We start from the raw sequence: 21,981 nt of genomic DNA, 5'->3' as shown, positions 1-21,981 counted from the left end.
TAATGAATGAGGGAATGTATACCAGGCTTAAATAGGACTTGAGTCACGTACATTCCAGCTTCTGACCCTACTGTATCCACAGAGACGAGAACTGTCATGTGTTCCCACCACAAATTACTAAAGTCCAAGGAGAAAGAACAAAATGCTGACAACTGCCCTTCCTCCTCCCAGCAGGTTTCTTCTCTTGAAAAGTTCTTACATGGATCTTCTTATCTACTCACATGCTTATTTTCTATGCCTGACTTTTCAGCCCCCATCTATCTACCCACCCTTCCATTCGTCCATGCGTCCACCCACTAGAGTCGGTTGTCTGTAGGGCCGGGACGTGAATCGGGCATGCAGTGAGCACTATCATTACATCCTTCGAGTAATACCACGCATGGCTAAGAACTTATTAACTAGCATGCGGTGATTATTTATTAATTAAACAATAGCCCCAAGAGACAGGAGGGATATGTGAATATTAAAGAACAACAGGTAAGAACTGGAGCACACGTGTGGACAGGGGCCATATCACACGCGTCTCCGCTTCACATCTTCAGTGAACTGATCCATCCCAAATCATCACTGGCCACGGAGTATCACTGAAGCCCCTTCCTTTCCTCACAGCTTAGATTCCTCATTTGTACAATGGCGGTAATGATCTCTGCCCAGCCTAGCTCACCGAGCAATGAATGAGGTCATGTATGTCGAAGGCCAAGTGAGTCAAAGTACTGAGAAAACATGAAAAGCACTATAATAAAGACTTGTTAGCCAAGTCTTGCCACAGTCCTCTAAAACCTAAATGGCCGAGGTCCTCTAAAATCTAAATTTCAGCTAACAACAGCATGAGCCTCCCTTTTTGGGTCAGTTAGAGGTTAGAAGATCTAATTTCACATCTCAGCCATGCTGCACATTCAGCTTAATAAAGTCCTTCCTCAGCCCTGGCTGGTGTAGCTCAGTGGACTGAGTGTGGGCCTGCGAACCAGAGTATCGTGGTTCGATTCCCAGTCAGGGAACATGCCTGGGTTGCAGGCCAGTTCCTGTCAGGGGACACATGAGAGGAAACCATACATTGATATCTCTCCCCCTCTCTCCTTCCCTTCCCCTCTAAGGATAAATAAATAAAATCTTTAAAAAAAATAAAGTCCTTCCTCAGCCTCTACAGCCCTATGGGCCAGGTATACTTTCCTTTGCTTAGCCTTCAACCATGCTCACCTGTGTGTCACATTAAACCTAGGAACTATTTAAAAAAAAAAAAAACTGACAGTGGCTGTGGTTTTATATAGAAATAGGACACGTGTCTAACTCTCACCCAGCAAAGTCCCATCTCGTAATGTTCCGGTGTATATCCCCTTGTCTACTCTCCAGCCTCAGTTAAGAAGTCAAATGAGAAATCAGTTACCAGCTCCCAGATCTGGTAAACATCTCATCGATCCCACCACTGATTTTAAATCAATTCCCAACTTTCACCAACTAGCATTTCAGCAAGGCAGTAATGAGTCCATAGTTATAATAATCAATTCCTGGGTAATATAGTACGACCCAGAAGACAGAGGTCATTTGAAGACCAGAAAGAGGCACAGGAGTGAAAACTACAGATAGACAGATGAACTCTCAATCATGATGAGAAAATTCAGCAAGGTCTGCCACCCGTCCGGCATTTCTGCACAAGCAGACTAGCTCCACAAGCATGGGTGATAGGTTTTTCCACTGTAGTTACAATTTCATTTCACAAGGTAAAAGGCTCTCCGGTCCAAGTATAATAGAAAAACAGAGGGCCTGTCTCTCTGTGAATTACTAAAACACAGTTTTTGATAGCCTATTTTGTCATGTCGAGCAGAAGGGCCACCCAACTCACTCCCCCTGTACCTGTCCACTACTGGGGCAATAAGCTCGTGTAATAGGAAGTGAAGTTGAAATAACCTGCTGGGCACAGAGCGGTCGGTAACACCACGGCTCTTGGAAAACAGGCAATGTCTGCATCTATTTTTTGGCTCCAGATACATGGTTTTGGGCCTGATCCCCTGTAGAGTCCTGGTGCAGAAACTGAACGTCAGTCTCATTAGTGATCTCCAATAAGATATGTCCATAAGGAATTTTTTTAAGATAAAGAGGAACAAGACATACTAAAACAGGTGGCTTTTTTTAAAAAAGTCATTTTTAATAGGCTTCCTTAAGAGAAATGAACCAGTGTAGATTCAGAATATATAACTTATTTAATGGGACAAAGAGGGGGCTTTCTAAAAAATCTTTATTCTTTTATTCATTGAATAGGATAGTGATTAGATATAGCTCAATTAATGCAGATGAATTTCAAAACACAGACAAAATGGTCTTTTCTCCTTCTAAAACATCTGGCAGAGCTACCTAGAATGAACCTGGACTCATAATTTTATCACACTCCTAAATCAGATTAGTATGAGGGAGAAAATACGCTCATTTAACATTTATTAAGTACCTAGTAAATGCTAGTGGGCACTATTACGCCACAGGGAAATGTCTGAAGCAGGCCACGACCACCCTGCTTTGGGACATACAATTCACCTAAAACCCATTAACGAAATAAAAATTACATTAAGAGGTCCTTTTCCTAGATTGCCACTTTGGCACTTTTTACCTAACCCGACTTTCTTTGGAGCATGTTTAAATGGCTCCCCCAAAATGGGTCGTTTATCAGTACAGATTATCTGGGAAGTGACACTAACAACAAGAAAAAGAAGTAACTTCTTTTTGATGTAACTTTTGATTCTGACTATATCAAGACGAGACTGGCTCCTAGCAAAACAGCAGCTCGAGAAACACAGGTCTTGTTAGCCAGCACTTACGGGAAAGCGCTGGAGCCCAGCTGACCTCCCTCCCAGTCCAATGAGAAGACAGCCCAGAGGCGGCCACACCTTCCCCAGCGCTAGTCCTGCTCGGCAACACTGGGGCTCTCACGGGAGGGCCCTGACTACTGGAACCACCCTCTGGAAGGAACTAGACGGCGTGTCCCAGGCCCTTTGTTGCCCTTCAGCATTCTCAGGCCCAAACTGCTCACTTCGATTGATCCCTGCTAGTCTGAAAAAACCTGTCTGCTCCCTATTTTCCAATTCCCACAGTAATATTTGACAAAATCCAAGAGGACGACTTTGCAAGCCCATGGGCTTTCTGGAGTCTGAGGAAACGAAGCAATGATTTAGAAAGGAATTCCAGACAGATCAGAGCTGTCCCATCGGCACCAGTGACGGACTTGGTCCTGACCAATTTCTCCCTCCCTGCACACTAATTAATGTACGCACATTCACGGCACTGATGCCGTAGGGTAACACTTACAGTGAGACCTCTGTTCACAGACAGAGAGAGAGAAAGCAGACTTTGAATGCACTGGGTGTAGATTACTGGAAAGTTTTTAATTAAAGAATGAGGCATTTAGCTACAAATCAGTAGTTGTGATTTTTTAAAATGGGCCTGATATCCCGAAAGTATATAGTGACTACACGAGCAGCCAGCAAGAGCATGTCAGCCTCCAGGAAGTGATGAGGAAGGGCAATTTCCATTGCCAAGGCAGACACCATGAAAATAAACTTGAAAAGCACTCTACTCTCCACATCTACCAAAAGCTTACGGGTCTCTGGTATCCGGTTCCCTGATCACCCCCAAGCCAGAGATGACCCACACCTTCTCGGAATTCCAGTGGCATTTCCTGAGCATAATACTCTGTGGGCACTTACCCCCACGCAGAGTAACCTGAATGCTTTTGCTACCAACTGGAGTTGCTGTTTCTTGTTTCCCTAACAGAACCCAACAGAGCTAATCATACTAAGGAAGAGCCCAGGGAATGCCATGACCTACCACAAGAACTTTATAAAGGAATCCATTGACCTGTCACTCAAACTGAGAACAAAGCAAAAGATACTCATGGATTTGGCACCTTGAAGGGGTTTTTTTTTTTTTTGGTGGGGGGGAGGAGCAGGTGGTAGCAGAAAGGGAACTCAGCAACTATCTGAGGTTTTATCTTCTTGTTCTTTCAGGCAAATTGAGTAAATCTCGTTTAAATGAGGCCACAAAAACTGTTTAGCAATACCTTAAGAAAATATCTTTAACTGTAGGTTTGGTGTCTTTTCCCCCCTGCAGAAACATTCCAAAAGGTTCACCAAAAAAAAAAGGGGGCTCTAAACATGTGTAAACGATTTACTTTAAAGGGAACACTGTTTTAAAAGCTGTATTTCTGCAAGGCAGCAGCTGTTGGACCCCACCTCGCGCTCTCTCCTGATGCATTCCTAACGACTCTTCCATGCTCTTCCAGGGGTGTGCCCCTCCCCCTCCTCCCCACGCCCCAGAGGTGCTCTTCACAGACCAGAATTCCTCTCTGCAGCCCGCTGATGGCTGGGCTCCAGCCTCTCAAGGGGGGAGACAGTGCAGAAGCGCTGACAAGCCCTCACCAGCAGCAGCGATGCGGAGTGCCAGAATAAACTCTGAAGCTGCTTCTCACGGTTGAAAGGACAAGGCACAAGCTGTTTTCTCACATCCGCTGCCTCTTAAGGTTACAACAAACCAGCCTCTGATCCAATTAAAATCCCTATAGTTTATGTTTTCTCGGAGAAGGACAAAGCAAAGATGACCTGTGCTTGCTGGGAACATAACCAGCCACGTATGCTCTAGGGTGATAAATGAAGAGTTAAAAAAGATAAAAAATTTAAATCATGACTGCCACAAAGTTGTTTATTCGCGGTGAGGTGTTTCAGGCAGCTACAGCTGTACAACGGTAAATTGTTAAACAACCGTTTCCCGAAGAAAAATGCCCATTACAGACCACAGACAAGACACAAAGCACGCTGCTGCGGACAGCCCCTCCCGCCAGCCGAACGCGGACCCGTCAGATGCGAGGCGAGAGGGCCTGCCCTTTCCCGAAGCTGCTTTCAAGAAAAATTATACTTTGAGGAGGATGACATTTACCTTAATTGCTGCATCTAATTAAAATTAGATAATTAAAAAAATTTTCAAATGAACTTTAAATTTGACATAGGACATAATTAAAAATCAGATTTAAAAAAAATCATTAAGGCACTACGGTGAAGCTTGGCATACAACAGGGAGAAGAGACTGTGTAGCTCTCAGAAAACGGGAGGGAATGGCACCCTGTCGAAGTTGTTGCAGGGGGACTTATTCTTCTTCCTTTTTAAAAATCAGGACTTAACAACTGGCAACAGCTGTGCCCTTGCCATTCCCGTGCATCAGGCTTCTCCTCAGCGGGGAACCGGGCTGGTGAATCAGCGAAGCGCCCGCCTCTTTGGAGAGCTGCTACTATTATCTTGAGTTAGCAAGAATAGAAAGAGAATGAGAGGTGTGCTTCCAGAAACAAAACAGGCAACTTCGGCACTAATACACAAGGTGACCACTGCCTGACCACAACTCTGTCAGGGCCACAGTGGACCCTAGGGAGAAGACTCGGGGTGCGCTGTAAAGCACCACAGACTGGAAATCGGGTGCCAACCTCAACCTCAACAGTCAGCTGTCCAACGTGGGGACCTCAGACTTGTCAATAAATAAGTAGGCATTGGGCTAACTCATCTCTCAGGTCTGCTCAGATCCTAAAACTCTACCAATCTGTGCAGGTGAACTGCAATGGGAAGTAACAAGTAGAATCTCAGTGACTAACTCTGTGAGGAGCAGCGAGCACCTTGAATAGGGCTAATCATATGAAGATGCCCAATGTATATGTTTACAGACTGACGCTGTTCTGGTAGAGCCTAGGGCTCCTCAGGGTCCAACCCAGTGCCTGATTTATAATAAGTGTGCAAAGCATGTCCACTAAATGCATTCATAAGACCCCATACTGAGCTCATCCAGAAACAAGCTAACTGACCAGGGTTCTCATACAACCCAGAACTCTGCAGTGAAACCCGGGGGACCACTCATCAATCCAGGGACTGACACAGCAATTCTGAACGCTGGCTCACATGGCGTGAAATATCAGAAATGCTTAAGATCACCCTTCAGGAAATTAAAATTATTCACTGATTTATTTCTATGAGAATTATCAGGCAGGAGAGAACCTAGTCAGACACGCTCTCAGGAGATTGCCAGAAAGATGGGGATAACACGAAGCAGCGGCAGATTCCCCGTGAATATCACTCAAGCGGACTAACTATACTTATCTCTTACCTTCGAAACTCTGGGTTCTGACAGAACACTTACTGGAAGAAAATGTCCTTTAATGAACACAGGCATATCAAAAACCTTCTGCACGAAAGCAGTTGCACATCAGATGGCAAAGCATAAAATGGTTTTCAAAGCCCTGACTCAGATTCAGTTACAAGCAACATTTACTAAGTGCCCACTGTGTATCGGAAACTGCTCAGCACTTGTATGGTCTCCTTTAATCCTCTCAATAACACTGAAAGGCAAAAGTTATTAACTCTGTTTCTGCAGATGAGCCTACTAAGGGTTAGAGAAGCACCAAATTCCACACAAAAAAATGAAGCAAAGAGTGAAATCCAGATTGTCTGTTTAGGTCTAGAGCTAAGTCAATAAACAGTAAATGTTTTTGAGCACCTACCCTTTAAGAAATTGGAAATATAATAGTGGACAAGCCATAAAAGACCCTGTGTTCCTGGACATTCCAGTGTGCTTTCCATCATGGTTCGCCGCGTACTCTAGTCTCAGTTCCACTGGGGCATCTGCTAACAGAATGGTGTTGAGACCAGAAATTCAAATCCTGCCTGCTCTTGCTTATTAGCCTCCAAATCAAGATCCAGAAAAATGAGTGTTGTTAATGTGTGAACAGATTCATCACAATGAACTCTAGTACCAATAAAAGCAAATAAGACAATTAAGGACTGCCCAATATGTACTCATACAAACCAGATTTTTGAATCAGTAAAAAAAAAGCGTGTGTTTCAAGAGGGGATATAGCTGGAAGGGGAATAGAACACGAGGTGCGACAGCAGAGACGGACAGGAGAAGACAGTAAACAGCACTCCCCGACCCTGTCAGCCTCCCTGCTGAGGACAGACCCAAAAGGATATCTGTGTTATCGTGTCCGAGCAACCCGAGAAGGGACTGAACGGCATTCAGCTCCACCAGAAGGTGGTACAGGTCTGGCATGGTGGCCACCACGTGCATCTCCTGGATGATGTCATTTAGGTCCAGCTCGGATTCCATGAACCTGGGAGGGGAAAACAAGACTGCATCATTGAAAGGAAGTAAGTACTATGAGCACTGAGGAGCAAACAGCAACACAACCCAGGCAGACAGACAATCTGTCAAAGTGTCTACAACAGACCAACCAAGAAGGACGCCCATCCAAACATCATACTGTCACATAATTTCCTTGGGAAATCGATTTCCTCATTACAAAAATCAGCCTTGGATTCAGATCTCATTACAGGGTTCCCCTTCCTCTTGTGGTCCCAAGTTGCCTTCCAGAGGCTCCCAAAGCACTTTGCAGCAGTAAATGGTCTGCCCACCAGTCCTGTGGATCAGCTAGCATTACCCCTGGTGTGGCAATTTTGTTGCCTAGACATAGTTGTCCTACTAATCCAAAAAAAAGGTTTCTCTTACTTGCCACTTCAGATCAAGGGCCATTACTTCCTTTACCCAAAAGAAGATAGCGATTCTGCTGCCGTCCAAAAATACCCTCCCCTCCTCCACATCCCTTCCAGAGAGCCAGCAGATTACGAGGTGCATCCCAAAGCAAAGCAGATCTAGCCTCTGGCATACCGTCACCACCACCACACTTCATGTAGCATGGCATGTCCCCCACATTTCCACACCTGAACCTTTCAACGGACCCACGCTCTGGCACTTAGAACGGATCTGCTCTGTTTTCACATCCGAATGCCCCCCACCCCCCCACCCAGTGTTTGACACAGAAGAAATGCCCACTAAGCCTTTGATGAACAAGACAGGAAAGTTGGTTCTGAGAAGGAAATAACATAATCCATGCAAAGCGATCCATGAACAACACCCAACTGACAGTGGCAGAGGAATCAGTGGTTAAACAGACTCTGAACCCAGACTGCCTGGGTTTGAACCTGACCTAAGCATTTAGCTTCTCTAAGCCTTCGGTTTTCTTCATCTGTAAAGGAGCTAATAAATTTACCTATCTCACAGGGATACTATTAAGGAGTAAATGGACAAACAGAAACGTCTGGCAAGCCAAAAGCACGATATATTTGCTCTCCTCCTCCTCCCCATCCTCCTCCTCCTTTTACTGCTACTATTGCTATCATTATGTCTGTCTTCCCTGCTAGAGTGTAAACTTCTTAGACAGGAATTATTTTGTCTCTACGTATCCAGTGATGCCTGCTTAATTGAATCGAGGCCACGAAGAAAAGGAGCGTAAGTGGGGACTCCTGAAGTCATAAAGCATCATCAACTTCCAGGTGCTGGAGGGCTAGGCAAATACCACCTTCTTAGAAATCTGGATTCTGTGAGGAACAAAGTCTGGAGACTGTAACTCTTTAAAACATGTCCATAGTTTAGACAATACCCCTAACCATTGTTTTTCCCCATTATTACTTTAAATCATAACATTTATAGATATTTTCCTGATTACAAAATAGTACTTTTAGTAGAAAAACGGGAGGAAAAAGACAAGCCCTTGAAAAATAAACGGAAATCATCTATTATCTCATTAACCAGAAAAAACCACTGATAATATTTTGGTATGTTTAAGTCATTTTTCTCAACTCATACCTTTCCCCTCTTCCCCCCAAAAAGCAGCCTACATAGAATACAGTTCTACATTCCACCTTTGCTACTGTTAACATAGGCTGAGCACTTCCCCTTACATTAAACATCCTTTCACAACAGGAAAAGCCAGTACGGCACTGCTGTCGGTCTCTCTCCTTCTCCCTCGGCAAGTCCCTCACTGAGCACAGCGCTCTTCCCTGCTGAGCCCAGATGTGGCTTCAGAACCCTCCTCAACTTAGGGTCCAAAAAGGGACTGCCGATCAAACACGGAGCAGGTGTAGGAGAATGAGCCTACCTGAAACTACCTGAAACTCCTGTTCTAAATAATATACTTTTAAAAGCTGCATGGTATTCCCTTATGGGTAATTTATTTTATTCATCCCCCTTTGTCAGACATTCAGATGGCCTCTAATTTTTTCCCTACAACAAGTGACACTACAACGCACACATTTATAATTATTGTGTTAGGGTAAGCTCCCAGGAAGGAAAGTGCCAAGTCAGAGAGTACACGTAATTTAGCAGGTTTTGCTAAATTCTGCAAGAAAGGTGTCAATGACGTATAAAGTGCCTGTTTCCCTCACCTTCTTCAACAACAGTTCTTAAAGTTTATCCTTTTAAAGTCTCCTCCAATTTGAAATATGAAATTTAACTTATTTTTTATTTTACATTTCTGATACCAAGATGCTTAAAAGTTTGTTAATGTCTATTAGCTATTTGTATTTCTTCTTTGCCAATTTTATATCAGGGTTTTCATCTTATTTATTGATTTATAAACACTACATATTAATGAAATTCATTTTCTCACATGCTGCAAACATAATAATAAATCAGAGAAAAATATTTGCCCTTTAATTAGTACACTGTGCTTTCTGACATAAAGGTTTTTAAAATTTAAGTAGTCAAATCTTTGCCTTTAGGAACTACATCTTACATGTATCCTGAGCAGTTTTTTTCTGTGTTAAGATCAGATATATTTTATGATATACTTGTATGTACATTTATGTTTACATATTTAAATATTTAGGAGTAAATAAATCTGAAATTTATTTTAGCATACAATATAGGGCAAAGAGCTAACTTTGTTTTCTGCAAATGTCTGACCAATTGTCCCAATACTGTAATCTACCCTTTTTCTACAGATTTGAAGAAATGCCATGTCTATCATGCACTAATTTTTTTTAAAGATTTAATTTATTTACAGAGAGGGGAAGGGTGGGAGAAAGAGAGGAAAACATCAATGTGTGGTGGCCCCTCAGGTGCCCCCTGCTGGGTTCCAGGTTATTGGAACCTGGCCAATAACCCAGGCATGTGCCCTGACTGGGAATTGAACCAGTGACCCTTCGGTCTGCAGGTTGGTGCCCAATCCACTTAGCCACACCAGCCAGGGCCTCATGCACTAAATTTAATGTGTGCTCTCATCTGTGTATGGGCTTTTCACTCCATTTCATTGATGTGTCTACAAATTCTTGAGCCAGGATCACACTTTCCTATTGTTACAGTATATTTTATGTCTGTTATTGCAAAGTACTTCCTTCCTAATCTTCTTTTTCAATGCTTCCTTGTCTATTCTTACCTGTTTATTATTCCAAGTACATTTCAAAATTATTTTTACCAAGATTCCCCCTCTATCCATACCACCTTTTAGAGGTTCCTTTCACTGTGCTTATGAATAGACCACCGTTTCAGATTATTCTCATCACCTAAAGTGTGGGAGCCAAATCAGAAGGATCATGACTTGGAAGGGCTGGTGCATAATTCAAATGTGTCACGGGGAAGTAGGTCTGGATAATCTCTGAACCTAATGGACTCATCTCTAAGGCTTATTTGCCTTAAATGGGTATGTTAGCCCTGGCTGGTGTTGCTCAGTAGACTCAGTGTTGGCCTGTGAACTGAATGTTGCTGGTTCGATTCCCTGTCACGGCACATGCCTGGGTTGTGGGGCCAGGTCCCAGTTGGGGGCGTGCAAGAGGCAACCAATGGATGTATCTCTCGCACATATATCTCCCTCTCTTTCTCCCTGCCTTCCCCTCTCTCTAAAAATAAATGAGTAAAATTTTTAAAAAATGGATACTTTAAAAAATTCTGATTTCTGAAGAGTAGTAACTTGACAAAAGATTTTTATAGGTCACCAGGAAGAACTGGCAAGGGAGACTGGACACTAAATAGTAATAAACAAAATCATGTTGAATACAAGAAATAGACTTGGGGGCTTGGATGAAAATGAATGAATGAATGAATGAATGAATGAGTGAATGAAAGAAGCCTCTGGTGGTATCCTATCCTACAAGGCACCAATACTGGACCTGTTAAGATCAGTTATATTATTTTATTGTTTTTTTTACATCAGTAACCTGAGTGAAGGAATATAAAAGACAAACTTAAGGCCTGGCTGGTGTAGCTCAGTGGATTGAGTGTGGGCCTGAGAACCAAAGGATCGTGGTTCGATTCCAAGTCAGGGCACATGCCTGGGTTGCAGGCCAGTTCCCAGCAGGGGACGCATGAGAGGCAACCATACACTGATATTTCTCTCCCTCTCTTCTTCCCTTCCCCTCTAAAGATAAATAAAATCTTTAAAAAGACAAACTTAACAAATGTCAAAATATACAAAGCTTACAGAGAAAGGGAACACAGCAGCTGACAGAATCAATTCTAAAAGTTCCTGGCAGGCAATGACGGTCCATATCTAACAGGAGAAAGTTACCTAGGATCCAGACAGAGAACACCACTGAACCAAAAAGTCAAGTACAAAATGCGTAAGTTGGGAGAGATACAGTTTAAGAAGGGCACGTGTGTAGAAAGGTTTCGATGGTTAATTTGGTCAACTGTAACCACGAGACAGCCCTGCTAGAACAGACACGGCTCGCTCGTTTCCGGACGCCCGGCACTGGGCCCCACTCCCTGGCCCACGGTTCAGCAGATACCTGCCAAACGAAGGAGCTGAGGGAAGGAGCTGCCGCAGACGCTGCTGTGGTTTCAGGCCACAAGAAGGCAACACGAAATTGTCATCATGGTTAGATGACCCTACAGTTCTGTGACATCTGTTATGGAAACCATACTTTAGAAGGGATACAGAAGCTAATCTGGGGAAGCGCCCAAGATTATGAGGAGTCTAGATATCCTCTCATGTGAGAATCTGTTAGAAATTCTTTTTCATTTTAAGCTGAAATCTTAAGAGTCAGAACTGCCAGATTATGAAAGGTGTCACTGGAGGTCATTAATAAAGGGTGATTTAAGAAAAAAAAATCAAGAATAGAAGGGAGAATAGACTGTGCCTTTCAGTCCCTTCCAACTTTGAAATTCTTCTAAATATACAGTCTTAGGCCAATGTCTTTAAATTTAGAAAGTCATCAAATTATCAAAACAAAAAAACAAGCAGAAACTCAACTGTGAGCAGGAAAACATAAAAATACCACTGGGGCCCAGTGTTACATTGAGTAACAAGACATCATGGAAAATGCCTGGACTTGGGAATGAGACGACCTCTGTCACCCCCGCAGCCACGCTATTCACTGGCTGTATAACTACGGGCAGTAAGTCACCAACTGTTTACTGGGCACGCACTTGGGGCCAGTCATCGTGCTAAATACCGAGGATAGAACAGATGACAAAATAACCCGAGCTGCTGTCCTCATGGAGACCCTAACGTAGCACAAATATAGACAATCTATTAAATGCAATTCATTGCAAGGATCCAGTGTTGTCCAAGAGATGCCGCTACAACACAGATCACAGGACACCACCCTGGTTAAGGGAGACAGAGAATAGCAACTAACCTACTTCTAAACCTCAGCGCCCTTAATTCTCCTAGCTGAATCACAGGGAGGATTCAAAGAGATAATAAATATGAAGTGCCTAACAACAGTTGGAACATAATAGGTGCTCGACAAATCTAGGCACCCTCAAGTTTGCTACACTTCACAAAGAAAATTTTATTCTTTTTTGTCAACAAAGTACAAGCCTACTCATTTAAAGAGCACACTGCAACATTTGTGGAGGGTTGTCTGGCCAGCAAGTACACCATCAGTAATGAATGACTCACAGCTGGGGGAGTGGATCAAGTTAGAGGCCAACGGGAAAGCAATAGAGCAACCTATTAAAACAGCAATACAGGCTGAGATGGGGTCATCGATTCCATCTGGTATGACGGAGGATATTCTGCCAGCCTGTCCATGTGCATGTGCTTCAGAGCAGCAGGATATTCTCCTTCAACCATAAGAGTGAATATTAGCAAATGACCAGCAAGTGCAAACATACCAGAAAAGCAATAGAAACTGACGAGTCCTCCTGCAGACACAAAAGCAACAATCAAGGCATAGAGAACATCATGCTTCTTCCATCCAGCCACATCAGCAGTTCTCAAAGTGTGGTCCTGGAACCCCAGAGTAGAGGTAGGAGGTGGGTGGAGATCCTTCTAGGGGTCCAGAAAATCAAGACTATTTTCATAATAATACCAAAGTATTACAAGCATAGCTTATTTTATTGAGCTTCACTTTATTGCACTTTACAGATATTGCTTTTTTTTTTTTTAAACAAATTAAAGGTCTGTGGTAACCCGGTGTCATGCAAGTTCATCAGCACCATTTTTCCCAACAGCAGTTTCACTCACATCCTATCTCTGTCTCACATTTTGGTAATTCCCACAATATTTCAAACATTTTTACTGTTATTATATATAGTATGGTGATCTTTGATGTTACTAGGGCGAGACCCTCCACCAGCCAAAAGATTATATCTTGCTAAAGGCTCAGATGATGGTTAGCGTTTTTTAGCAACAAAGTACTTTTAAATTAAGGTGTATACATTGTTGTTTTAGACATAATGCTACTACATGCTCAGCGGACTACAGTACAGTGTAAATATAGCTTTTATATGTGCTGGGAAGCCAAAACAGTCACGTGACTCCCTTTACGCAACATCTACTGCACGCCAGTGGTCTGGAACCAAGCCCTCGGTACCTCCGAGGTGGGCCTGTATTTCCTTTTCCACTCTCATCCTCTCAGGAGTGAACACCAGAATTTTCCACGGGAATGTGCCGATGTCACTGCCCTGATGGCTAAGAAAATGTGTACTTGTGTATTCTAGAATTTTCTAAGATAAGCGCTTTGGGGTGCACTCATAATTGAAGAGTACAAAGGGGTCCAGAAATTAAAAAGTTTGAGAACCTCTAAACTCAGTAATTTGGCCCCTGCAAAAATGACTTATGAGGGAAACAGCCCCCTCTACTCAATGCGATGTTTGGGAGGAAGACTACCCGGTGCAGAGATTACCAAGTGCAAAGGAGAACTGTCGGCTGAGTCTGAGCTGCAGCCCAGTGAAGACAGGCATTTTGAGGTGTGCCATCAAAATGACAGTTGCATATATGAGAAAATAAATTTGAATGTCTCTGATCTCAACCGGAGAGTTTCACTCAAAAATGCTCTAGCAATCTTCACCTTAATTGCACCTAAACCGACAGAGGTGCACCCACCACTCGGGCAGAGGCAACGCTGGCGCTCCGAGAAGTAAACTGGAGGTTTTCCTAGGTTCACTAAATTCTCTTTAAAAATCACAAAATGTTTCTTACAAAAGAGCATCACTTTCTACATAATGCTCTGAATAGAGGCCAGGGACATATAAACGGTTGGTACTTTTTCTCCCTAAACCCCACTCCCCCAAATATGACGGTGACCACAGAGCAAAATGTTCATAATAATTACACTGGGGGCATTCCTTTTTAACCACCAACAATGAACGAAAATTAAAATTCACTCACTGTGCTGCTGTTTCCAAATTTCAATGTTAGTCTTTACACACCCTCTCCCTGACCCTGTTCATAAGGAACTGGAACATTACATCTGGTGAACAACAGAGATTTCACTACACCTCAAATGCAGAACACCTGTGAAGCAGGGGACTGTTGGCTTTTTAAACAGAAGCATATTTTTTAAAAAAAGATGCAGGACTCCTTCGTTCTTCACTAGTTTTAGAAAAAAAATTTCCAGTATACTGCTTCATCACACACACACACACACACACACACACACACACGCACACACACATCTTGCATCAGAAACCTTCAACATCTGCTTACAGCAAATTCTGTGCATTCTGCATCTGGCCCTGTGTTGCTGTAATGGTGACGATCTGATTTCAGACTGCTTTAAAGGCTCATCAATTCTGATCAAAGCTCCTGACTCATGATGAATTTGTTTAATCCTCTGACCCCCTTTGCCAATAACAGATCCAGACAAATCTTGGACTAGTTCCTTGTGTAGTAACAATAGGGCCACCAAGATCACCATATGAGCCACAACCACCTACACAGGAGTCATCATTCTGAGTCACCTGACATTCTGAAGGGCTCCGTGTATCTAACTGCAGAATCTCAGGTTTCATCAGCACCTAAACCAACACGCCATCCTAACAGACTCCAGGTCTTCCTTTTCTTGTCACAGGCCATTAGATGTCCTCCTCTAAGTGGTGGTGGTGGAGGAAGAGGAAGATTCCACGCAGCCATACTACCGCCCTGGCTTCCCTGTCCAGGAGGGGCTCTCACGGAGAGCACGTACCACCATGACATGATCTCTTCTAGATGGAGGCATCGGACGCCCACCCTGACCAGGAGGCCTTCTGTCTAACGGTCTCTTCTCTGCGTGGGAAATCCCATGGGACACCCATGGCGGTCATCAAACAGCGCTGTAAAATTGGGGCCACAGGGCCGTGCACATCCTTTGATGGAAGACTGACGTGAGCGCAAGGATGACCTTCACGCTCCCTACAACCCTGACAGGTCTTCCTCCGACAAGAACGCCTGTCAGTGGGATGAGGACAGCATTCCTGGAAAAGCTGGGTTGTCATCTGAGAGATCTCTGGAAGCTCCTTGATTCTAGCAACTGTGACCCCAATAACTCCCCCTGCCAGACTCTGATGAACCAGCAGTCTCAGTGCACAAAGTCGCTTCCTTTCCAGTGCTGGTAACGTAAGCATTCCACAGCATGAGAGTCGAGCAGGGGCTGCCTGGCTGCAGTGGGTGATAGCAACTGCAGGCCCCCTTCTAGGGATGAGTAGGGATTGCAAGGTGGGGATGAGTTCCTTCAGAACTTCTCCAATTGTTTCTGTATCAGCACTGATAACATGCACTCAGGGCCACTGCAGACAATGGCACTGTTGTCTGTATGCAGGTCCTTAATATTCTTTGTATGTATGTATGTATGTATGTATGTATTTATTTAGGTTATTTTCTTAGAGAGAGGGGGAGAAAGAGAGGGAGAGAAGTATCAGTGGGTTGCCTCTCACACACACCATGACCAGGGACCAAACCTGCAACCCAGGCATGTGCCCTGACCAGGAATCGAAAGGGCGACCTTTCACTTTGCGTAGTGATGCTCAAAGAACTGAGCCACACCGGTCAGGGCGAGCCTTAATATTCTCGCCTCCTTTTCCAGTCACAACCCCAGCACTCTTGCTCTGAGGCAGAATGAAATTCAACCACCTCGTCACTGTTTCTAGACCTTTTAAAAGCTTGTTCCTCTTCCATATCTTCTGCAGAGCACTGGCCAAATTCACCACTGGTTGTTGTGTTGGGGAAGGTTTCCTCTGGCTATTCAGTTTCTATTCTCTTGGATTATAAGGAACACCAATTTATATAGGCTGTAGGCAAGTGGGATGTAAGTAAGACGCTGAGGTTGGTACAACCCAGAAAGAGGATAATCTGGATTTTGTAAATTTCCAGAGTTATCAACCCAGGGCATAGCTTCCTCATAATGTATCCTTAGGTTCTGAGCAATAAGTATAATAGCGAAGACATGAATGGAGATCTCATGTTTAATGAACACCTACAGTATGGCAGGTACTGTGTCAGGTACTATAAACAGAGACAAACAAGACACTGTCCACCTCCTCCAAGGACACAGAGTCTAATGCAGGAAGACCAATGAGTAAAGGAATAATAAAACACATGGCAAAGATGTTTAAGACTGACCCCATTCACTGTGGACAAGAACATTAGGAAAAGAGACCTGCTGGGGGCAGGATAAAAGAATACAGCGGAATTGGCAGCAGCTATCCAAGTTTAAAATGTACATACCCTTCAATGTGGGAGTTCAACATTTACCCTATAGAAACACATTTTACACCAAGACACAGGCACACAAAGGTGCACTGCAGTATTATTCATAAAAGCCAATTTTTTAAATAACTAAATGTCTGTAACAGAAAAGCCATAAACAAATCATGGTACTACAAACCGTGAAATACTATAATCAGTCCCCCACACACAAACTGCATAAACATGCATACAGTAAAATGAAAAGCTCTGGTTATGTGACCAAAAAAGGTCAAGGCGCAGAATATGTACAGTACAATTTAGGTGAGAAAAATATTTGCGTGTATTTGTAAATAAGCATACAGAAGAGAGCCTGAAAGGACACTCACAGCTGTGTTCACCAGGGCCGTCTCAGGTAGGGGAACGGAAAGGGGGTCAGTGCGGTGAAGGAGAACGTTCTTTTTTTACTCTGCTTATGCGTGTTGGTACCTTTTACAATGAAAATCCATTGATGTGTTACCTGTGTAATCAAACACACACACACACACACACACACACACACACACACACACACTGCAGATGACAAGGGCTATTGCATGGTGAAAGTCAGCACAAAGCCAGACACAACTCGGTGTCAGGAGAGCTGGGCTGCAGTCCAGCCGCTCTTGCTGTCGGAGCGCTGTGGTCCTAGGCCCAGTACCCAGGCTCTCCTCTTGCCCCTCCCTGAAGAAGTCCAGAGAGAACGCAGTGGGCCACAGTAGCCCTACCAGGCTGCCGGGAGGACTTGATGACCTCCGATACCTCTGCACCTTTGTTCATGCTAGTCACACTGCCTGGCACATCTTCCGTGTTCCCTGCTGTCTACTGAAGTCAAAATCATTCTGCAAGGCCCAGCTCAAATACTACCTCTTCTGTGAAGCCTTTAGTAGCCCCCAAGTTGGTATTCACACTTTCTTCCCCCACGCTCCCACAGCCTTCTGTTTGCAACTCTTAAAGTATATTTCCTTCTGTGCGTTTATAGCTACTGTGCCTAAAAACCAATAAACTCGAGTGCAAAGACTATACTTTCCAACCCCTAATTGCCTAGAGGCCTTGGACATACTACGATTCATTAAAAGTGCATGTCCCGGGAGGGAGAGAAGGAGGGCGGGAGAGAAAGCATTGGAACATTAAAGTCTGTATGAATATGAAAATCCCTGTAGTCAGAATTCAAGACTGACTGAAAGATACCAGAGTCCTCATTACAGGACTTCACAGGGGCACGGAGCAGCCAGTGTGGTAACAACCATACTAACTATCACTTCCTAACTGTATTAAATGCCAGGTAGTATTAAATGTATTAAATGTATTAACTATCTCTTCCTAACTGTAGTAAGTGCCTTCCTCTGGGCCCTGAGAAGAATGATGCAGAAAGGAGTTAACACGACAGGCCTCATCTTGACAAGGGCCTGGTTCCCGGGCTGGCATCTGGGAACATGGCTTCTGAAAGGTTTCCTGTGTGAGAAGCCTGCTTTCTCCGCCTCTCCTTCTGAGGGTCGGTGTTCCTGGTGCAGAGTGGCTACAGGACTTATCCTCACCAAATACCCTGGCAGAATCTCTGGATAGAGACACTGCACACGTGCTGATACATTTCACTGTGGGGGAATGGAGCACATCAGCCTGACCCCACGGGGGGTGGGGGGCACATGGGAAGTCTGTGCATGAATTTCTCCAGACTCTGCTCGGTATATCTTTCCCCTTGCTGACGTGGTTGTCTGCCCTCAGTACCAATGACTCTGAGCCCTGTGAGTCCTTCTAGTGATTTCCCAAACATGCAAATCATCCTGGGACTCCTAATCCAATTGCAAAAACCAAAGCAGACAAAACAATCAAACATAGCAAACAAAGCACTTCAGAGGAGAAGGGTATCAGCAAAACAGGGCCTTACTTCTCTGGATTGTCTGGAAACTTGATCCGCAACTCTTGGTTTTTATATGATCTTTTTTCAAATGTAAGAATCATTTTCTTCACTGAGCTTTCATCCAATGGCTCCTCCTGGTATAAAAGGACAAATATAACAACTGTCATTTTCCATGGGTTTTACATGCTGCTCTGCCACTCGCCGTTCTGGGTGAAATGCACACAGTCTATCTCCCCCACTAGCTCGAGGGCTAAGGGTCTACATCCCATGCTCGTTGGTATCACTCTGTCTCACATCGAGCGCAGGAAGTCCAGTTTACGGTGTTGGAGACTTAGTCAGCCAATATTTCGTGAGCAAATATTTCATTAGGGCATGGAGTAAGCAACAATATTGGACAACTATTAGTTAATATTATTCTTGTCCTTGTTCTCCTTGGTTGTAGAGGTAAGATAGCACTCAGTGGTTTAAAAAGGCTTGTTCAGTAAGTGACAGTGGCCCTCAATCTTTGCCCCACACAAGGGTCAGCCAACTGTGGTCCGCCAGCCAAATCCAACCCCCCACCCATGTTTGTACCGACCGTAAGAACGGCTGCTAACTGGTAGATTCCTTCCACATTACTGTGTCTGGTCCTTACTACCTGCAGAGGAGGGAGTCACACAGGTTCTTGGAATCCAGATATAACATCAAGAATTAGAGGAAACATTTAAAAACTAGTAGATCACACAGAGTTTTCTTATTTCATATACTAGAATAACACCTACACAAAGGTATATAAATTTCTGAAAACTAAATCATTTCCACCAAGAAAATCTACACTAAAATTTCAGCAATGTTTTCTCTTCAGTTTATTTTCCAGTTTAGTGTAATGTGCCGCAATACACTCTGCCTAACCCTCTCCCAACTCTCAGCTTTATAGCTTTGTAGTCATTGGCCATAACTCACACCTAAAAGCAATAAAGAAACTGCTATGAAGAGACCCTGAAACAGATCTTTCTGAAAAGCACTGAATCATCCCATAATTTTCTAAGTACACTAAAAAATGCTAGCTATTGCTTTGTTAAATCTCGATTTGTTTATATTAGGCTTTAAGAGGAAGATACCGAGAAATTCGTTTCGGGCACGACACACTTCTCAGATGCTCATCCTTGACTCCCGGACCCTAAGACAGTCTCCTGGACCCGCAGCCCCTCCCCAGGGTGGGTCTACAGCCCAAAGAGAGGCTCCCAGACACGTAAAAACCGAAGTCAGCGCCCTGGCACCGTCAGCGTCCCGACCCAGCTTCACCGTTCACTAGTCACACTGCAGTGCTACTGGGCTGAATATAATCCTCAAACCCTCACCAAATCCAATTGTTTCTGCCTCATAATTCTTTCCTGAATTCATCCACTTGACATTCAGAATAAAATTCCAAATCCTTCACGACATGCAGGGTAGGGTAAAAGTAGATTTATAGTCTTGAGTACATAAAATGCAGTTTATTCTTACATCATTATTGGTTGTTGTATTACTTCCCATACAAACAAGCGTAAACCTATTTTTGCCCCACCCTGCACGTAAGGAAGGTCCGACACGCCCTGGCCCAGGTGACTGGCCCGACCCCAAACCAGGGAAAACAGCCCTGTTGGTAGCCCACGTCTACTTGTCCAGTGCTGACTCCTCTGTTCCCTCACAATGCTTGGCACACGGCAGGCACCACGTGAAGATCTAATGAAGGAATGAAGAAAGGAAAAGAGGAAGAGGACAAAGGGAGGAAGGGAGAGAGGGAGGGAGGAAGTACTACCTGTATCTTCTAAGGTCACAGAGGAACTCTAAAGAGATGAGGTACACACGACTGTTTTGTAAACGAGACGATACTACGTCAATGGAAGCTGGTATTCTTACTCTTCACAATAGGCACCATGTGCCCAACATATCGCTGGGATTTAACTAAAATAAACCAAATTTCTAGGAAAGAGTTAAATCACTTTCAAGCAACCTCAATATCCACTGCTCTTCTTTCCCTTGGCTAACTAACATCTTGCTCACCCTGCAGGAAAAAAGTATTAGTGTTAATATAGCTCTCACAGGATTCCCAAAGTCTTGGCCTCTCCAGGGACTGGCCTTCCCTCCTCTAATTTCTCTCCAACACTGCAGGAAAACTGAATTATCAGTCTTAGTCATCGGCCACAGCAGTATCTCCAATAGCTCAATGTCAGGAACCAGAGGGAGATTTCAGAAAGATGAATGCTGGTGAGGTAGCACAAAAAGGACAATAATATTTTACAAGTTCACGTGACTTTACAGGGGCAAACATCACTTGTTTTTCATCAAATGGGACTTTGGTGGCAGTGAGAAAATAACTCCTGAACTTGGAGCCTTCCATGTGTCATTTTTACAAAGCGATCTCTTTTTCCCTGTCCCTTAACAGAAAGGCTGGTCCCACATTATATTTCCGTCTCTCAGGCTGAAAACCACTTACCCATGACAGCCACTATCCTAATCCTCCTGTACCAGCCTTGCCCTACACGGGAATTATACCTGCCAATTAACTGCTGCTGCAGGGCCAACAGATTGAGCAGAAGAAGCTAGTGAGGAGGGAGGGAGGGAGGGCAGAGAGAGAGGGAGAGGGAGGGAGGGAGAGGGCTGGGGGGAGGGAGAGAGAAGGAGGGGAGGCGGGAGGCGGGAGGATGTGCTCCACACGCTGTCTGGCTGAGAGCCTGGCAGGGCTGCTGTCCTCGGAGCGGAAATTCGGAGCTGTCTCCCACCACGGATTTCCAGTGTGTCACCCCCCTTTAGGGGCAGACCCCCAAATTAGCCCTGGTATAAATGCTAATGACAGTTACCATCATAACACAGTAATGACCTTTGTGAAATACAAATCAACTTTTTTTCCCTCTTCGATTCGCACTGTTCCGGCTTCATTTTTAAAATCCAAACTTAGCAGCCTGTCTTTGAGAGAACCAAAAAACAGCTGGGCCTTAAGAATCTATTTCCATAATTCATATCGAACAAAATGCCAAAGTGAAATAACATACCAGTTAACACTTAAGGATTTAAAGAGACACAAAGGTATGGCCATTTTATTTTTAATCACTGATATTTTTACTTCTACTCTTTTCAGCCTCATTCGTTTATTCATTCAATAAATATTTATTAAGGGTCTACGGAGCGCTAGGCATTGCTCTGGGCGCTCTGCGTGCTGAACCAAACAGAGCCGTCCCTATTTTCACAGGAGGCTGAGGAGGGGACAACAAATGAGTAAAATAAACAAACCGACATTTCACATCATGATCAGCACCGTGAAGAGAGCACACCGGATAAAGCAGTAAGAGAAGGAGAGAATGACTTGCAGGGCGACCTCAGAGATCAGAAAGGCTTCTCTGAGGAGGGAACGTAGGAACTGACACCCAAATGAGGAGAA

At 44.0% G+C, this 21,981-nt stretch overlaps 1 protein-coding gene and 1 pseudogene across 1 annotated transcript in view; both read right to left on the bottom strand.

The window, feature by feature from the left end:
• Positions 1-21,981, bottom strand: part of CTNNBL1 (catenin beta like 1) — a 150,775-nt gene that overhangs the window by 98,785 nt on the left and 30,009 nt on the right. The window contains exons 3-4 of the mRNA XM_053671149.1: positions 18,609-18,715; positions 6,978-7,129 (exon numbers count right to left, since the gene is read on the bottom strand). Coding sequence (XP_053527124.1) covers positions 6,978-7,129; positions 18,609-18,715 — 259 coding nt within the window. The remainder of the gene's footprint in view (positions 1-6,977; positions 7,130-18,608; positions 18,716-21,981) is intronic.
• Positions 14,725-17,500, bottom strand: LOC119063195 (heterogeneous nuclear ribonucleoprotein K-like; annotated as a pseudogene).

Source organism: Artibeus jamaicensis, unplaced genomic scaffold (assembly GCF_021234435.1).
Source record: "Artibeus jamaicensis isolate MK-2021 breed Jamaican fruit bat unplaced genomic scaffold, CSHL_Jam_final contig_685, whole genome shotgun sequence".
Lineage (NCBI taxonomy): Eukaryota > Metazoa > Chordata > Mammalia > Chiroptera > Phyllostomidae > Artibeus > Artibeus jamaicensis.
This window is presented reverse-complemented; position numbering and strand designations above follow the sequence as displayed.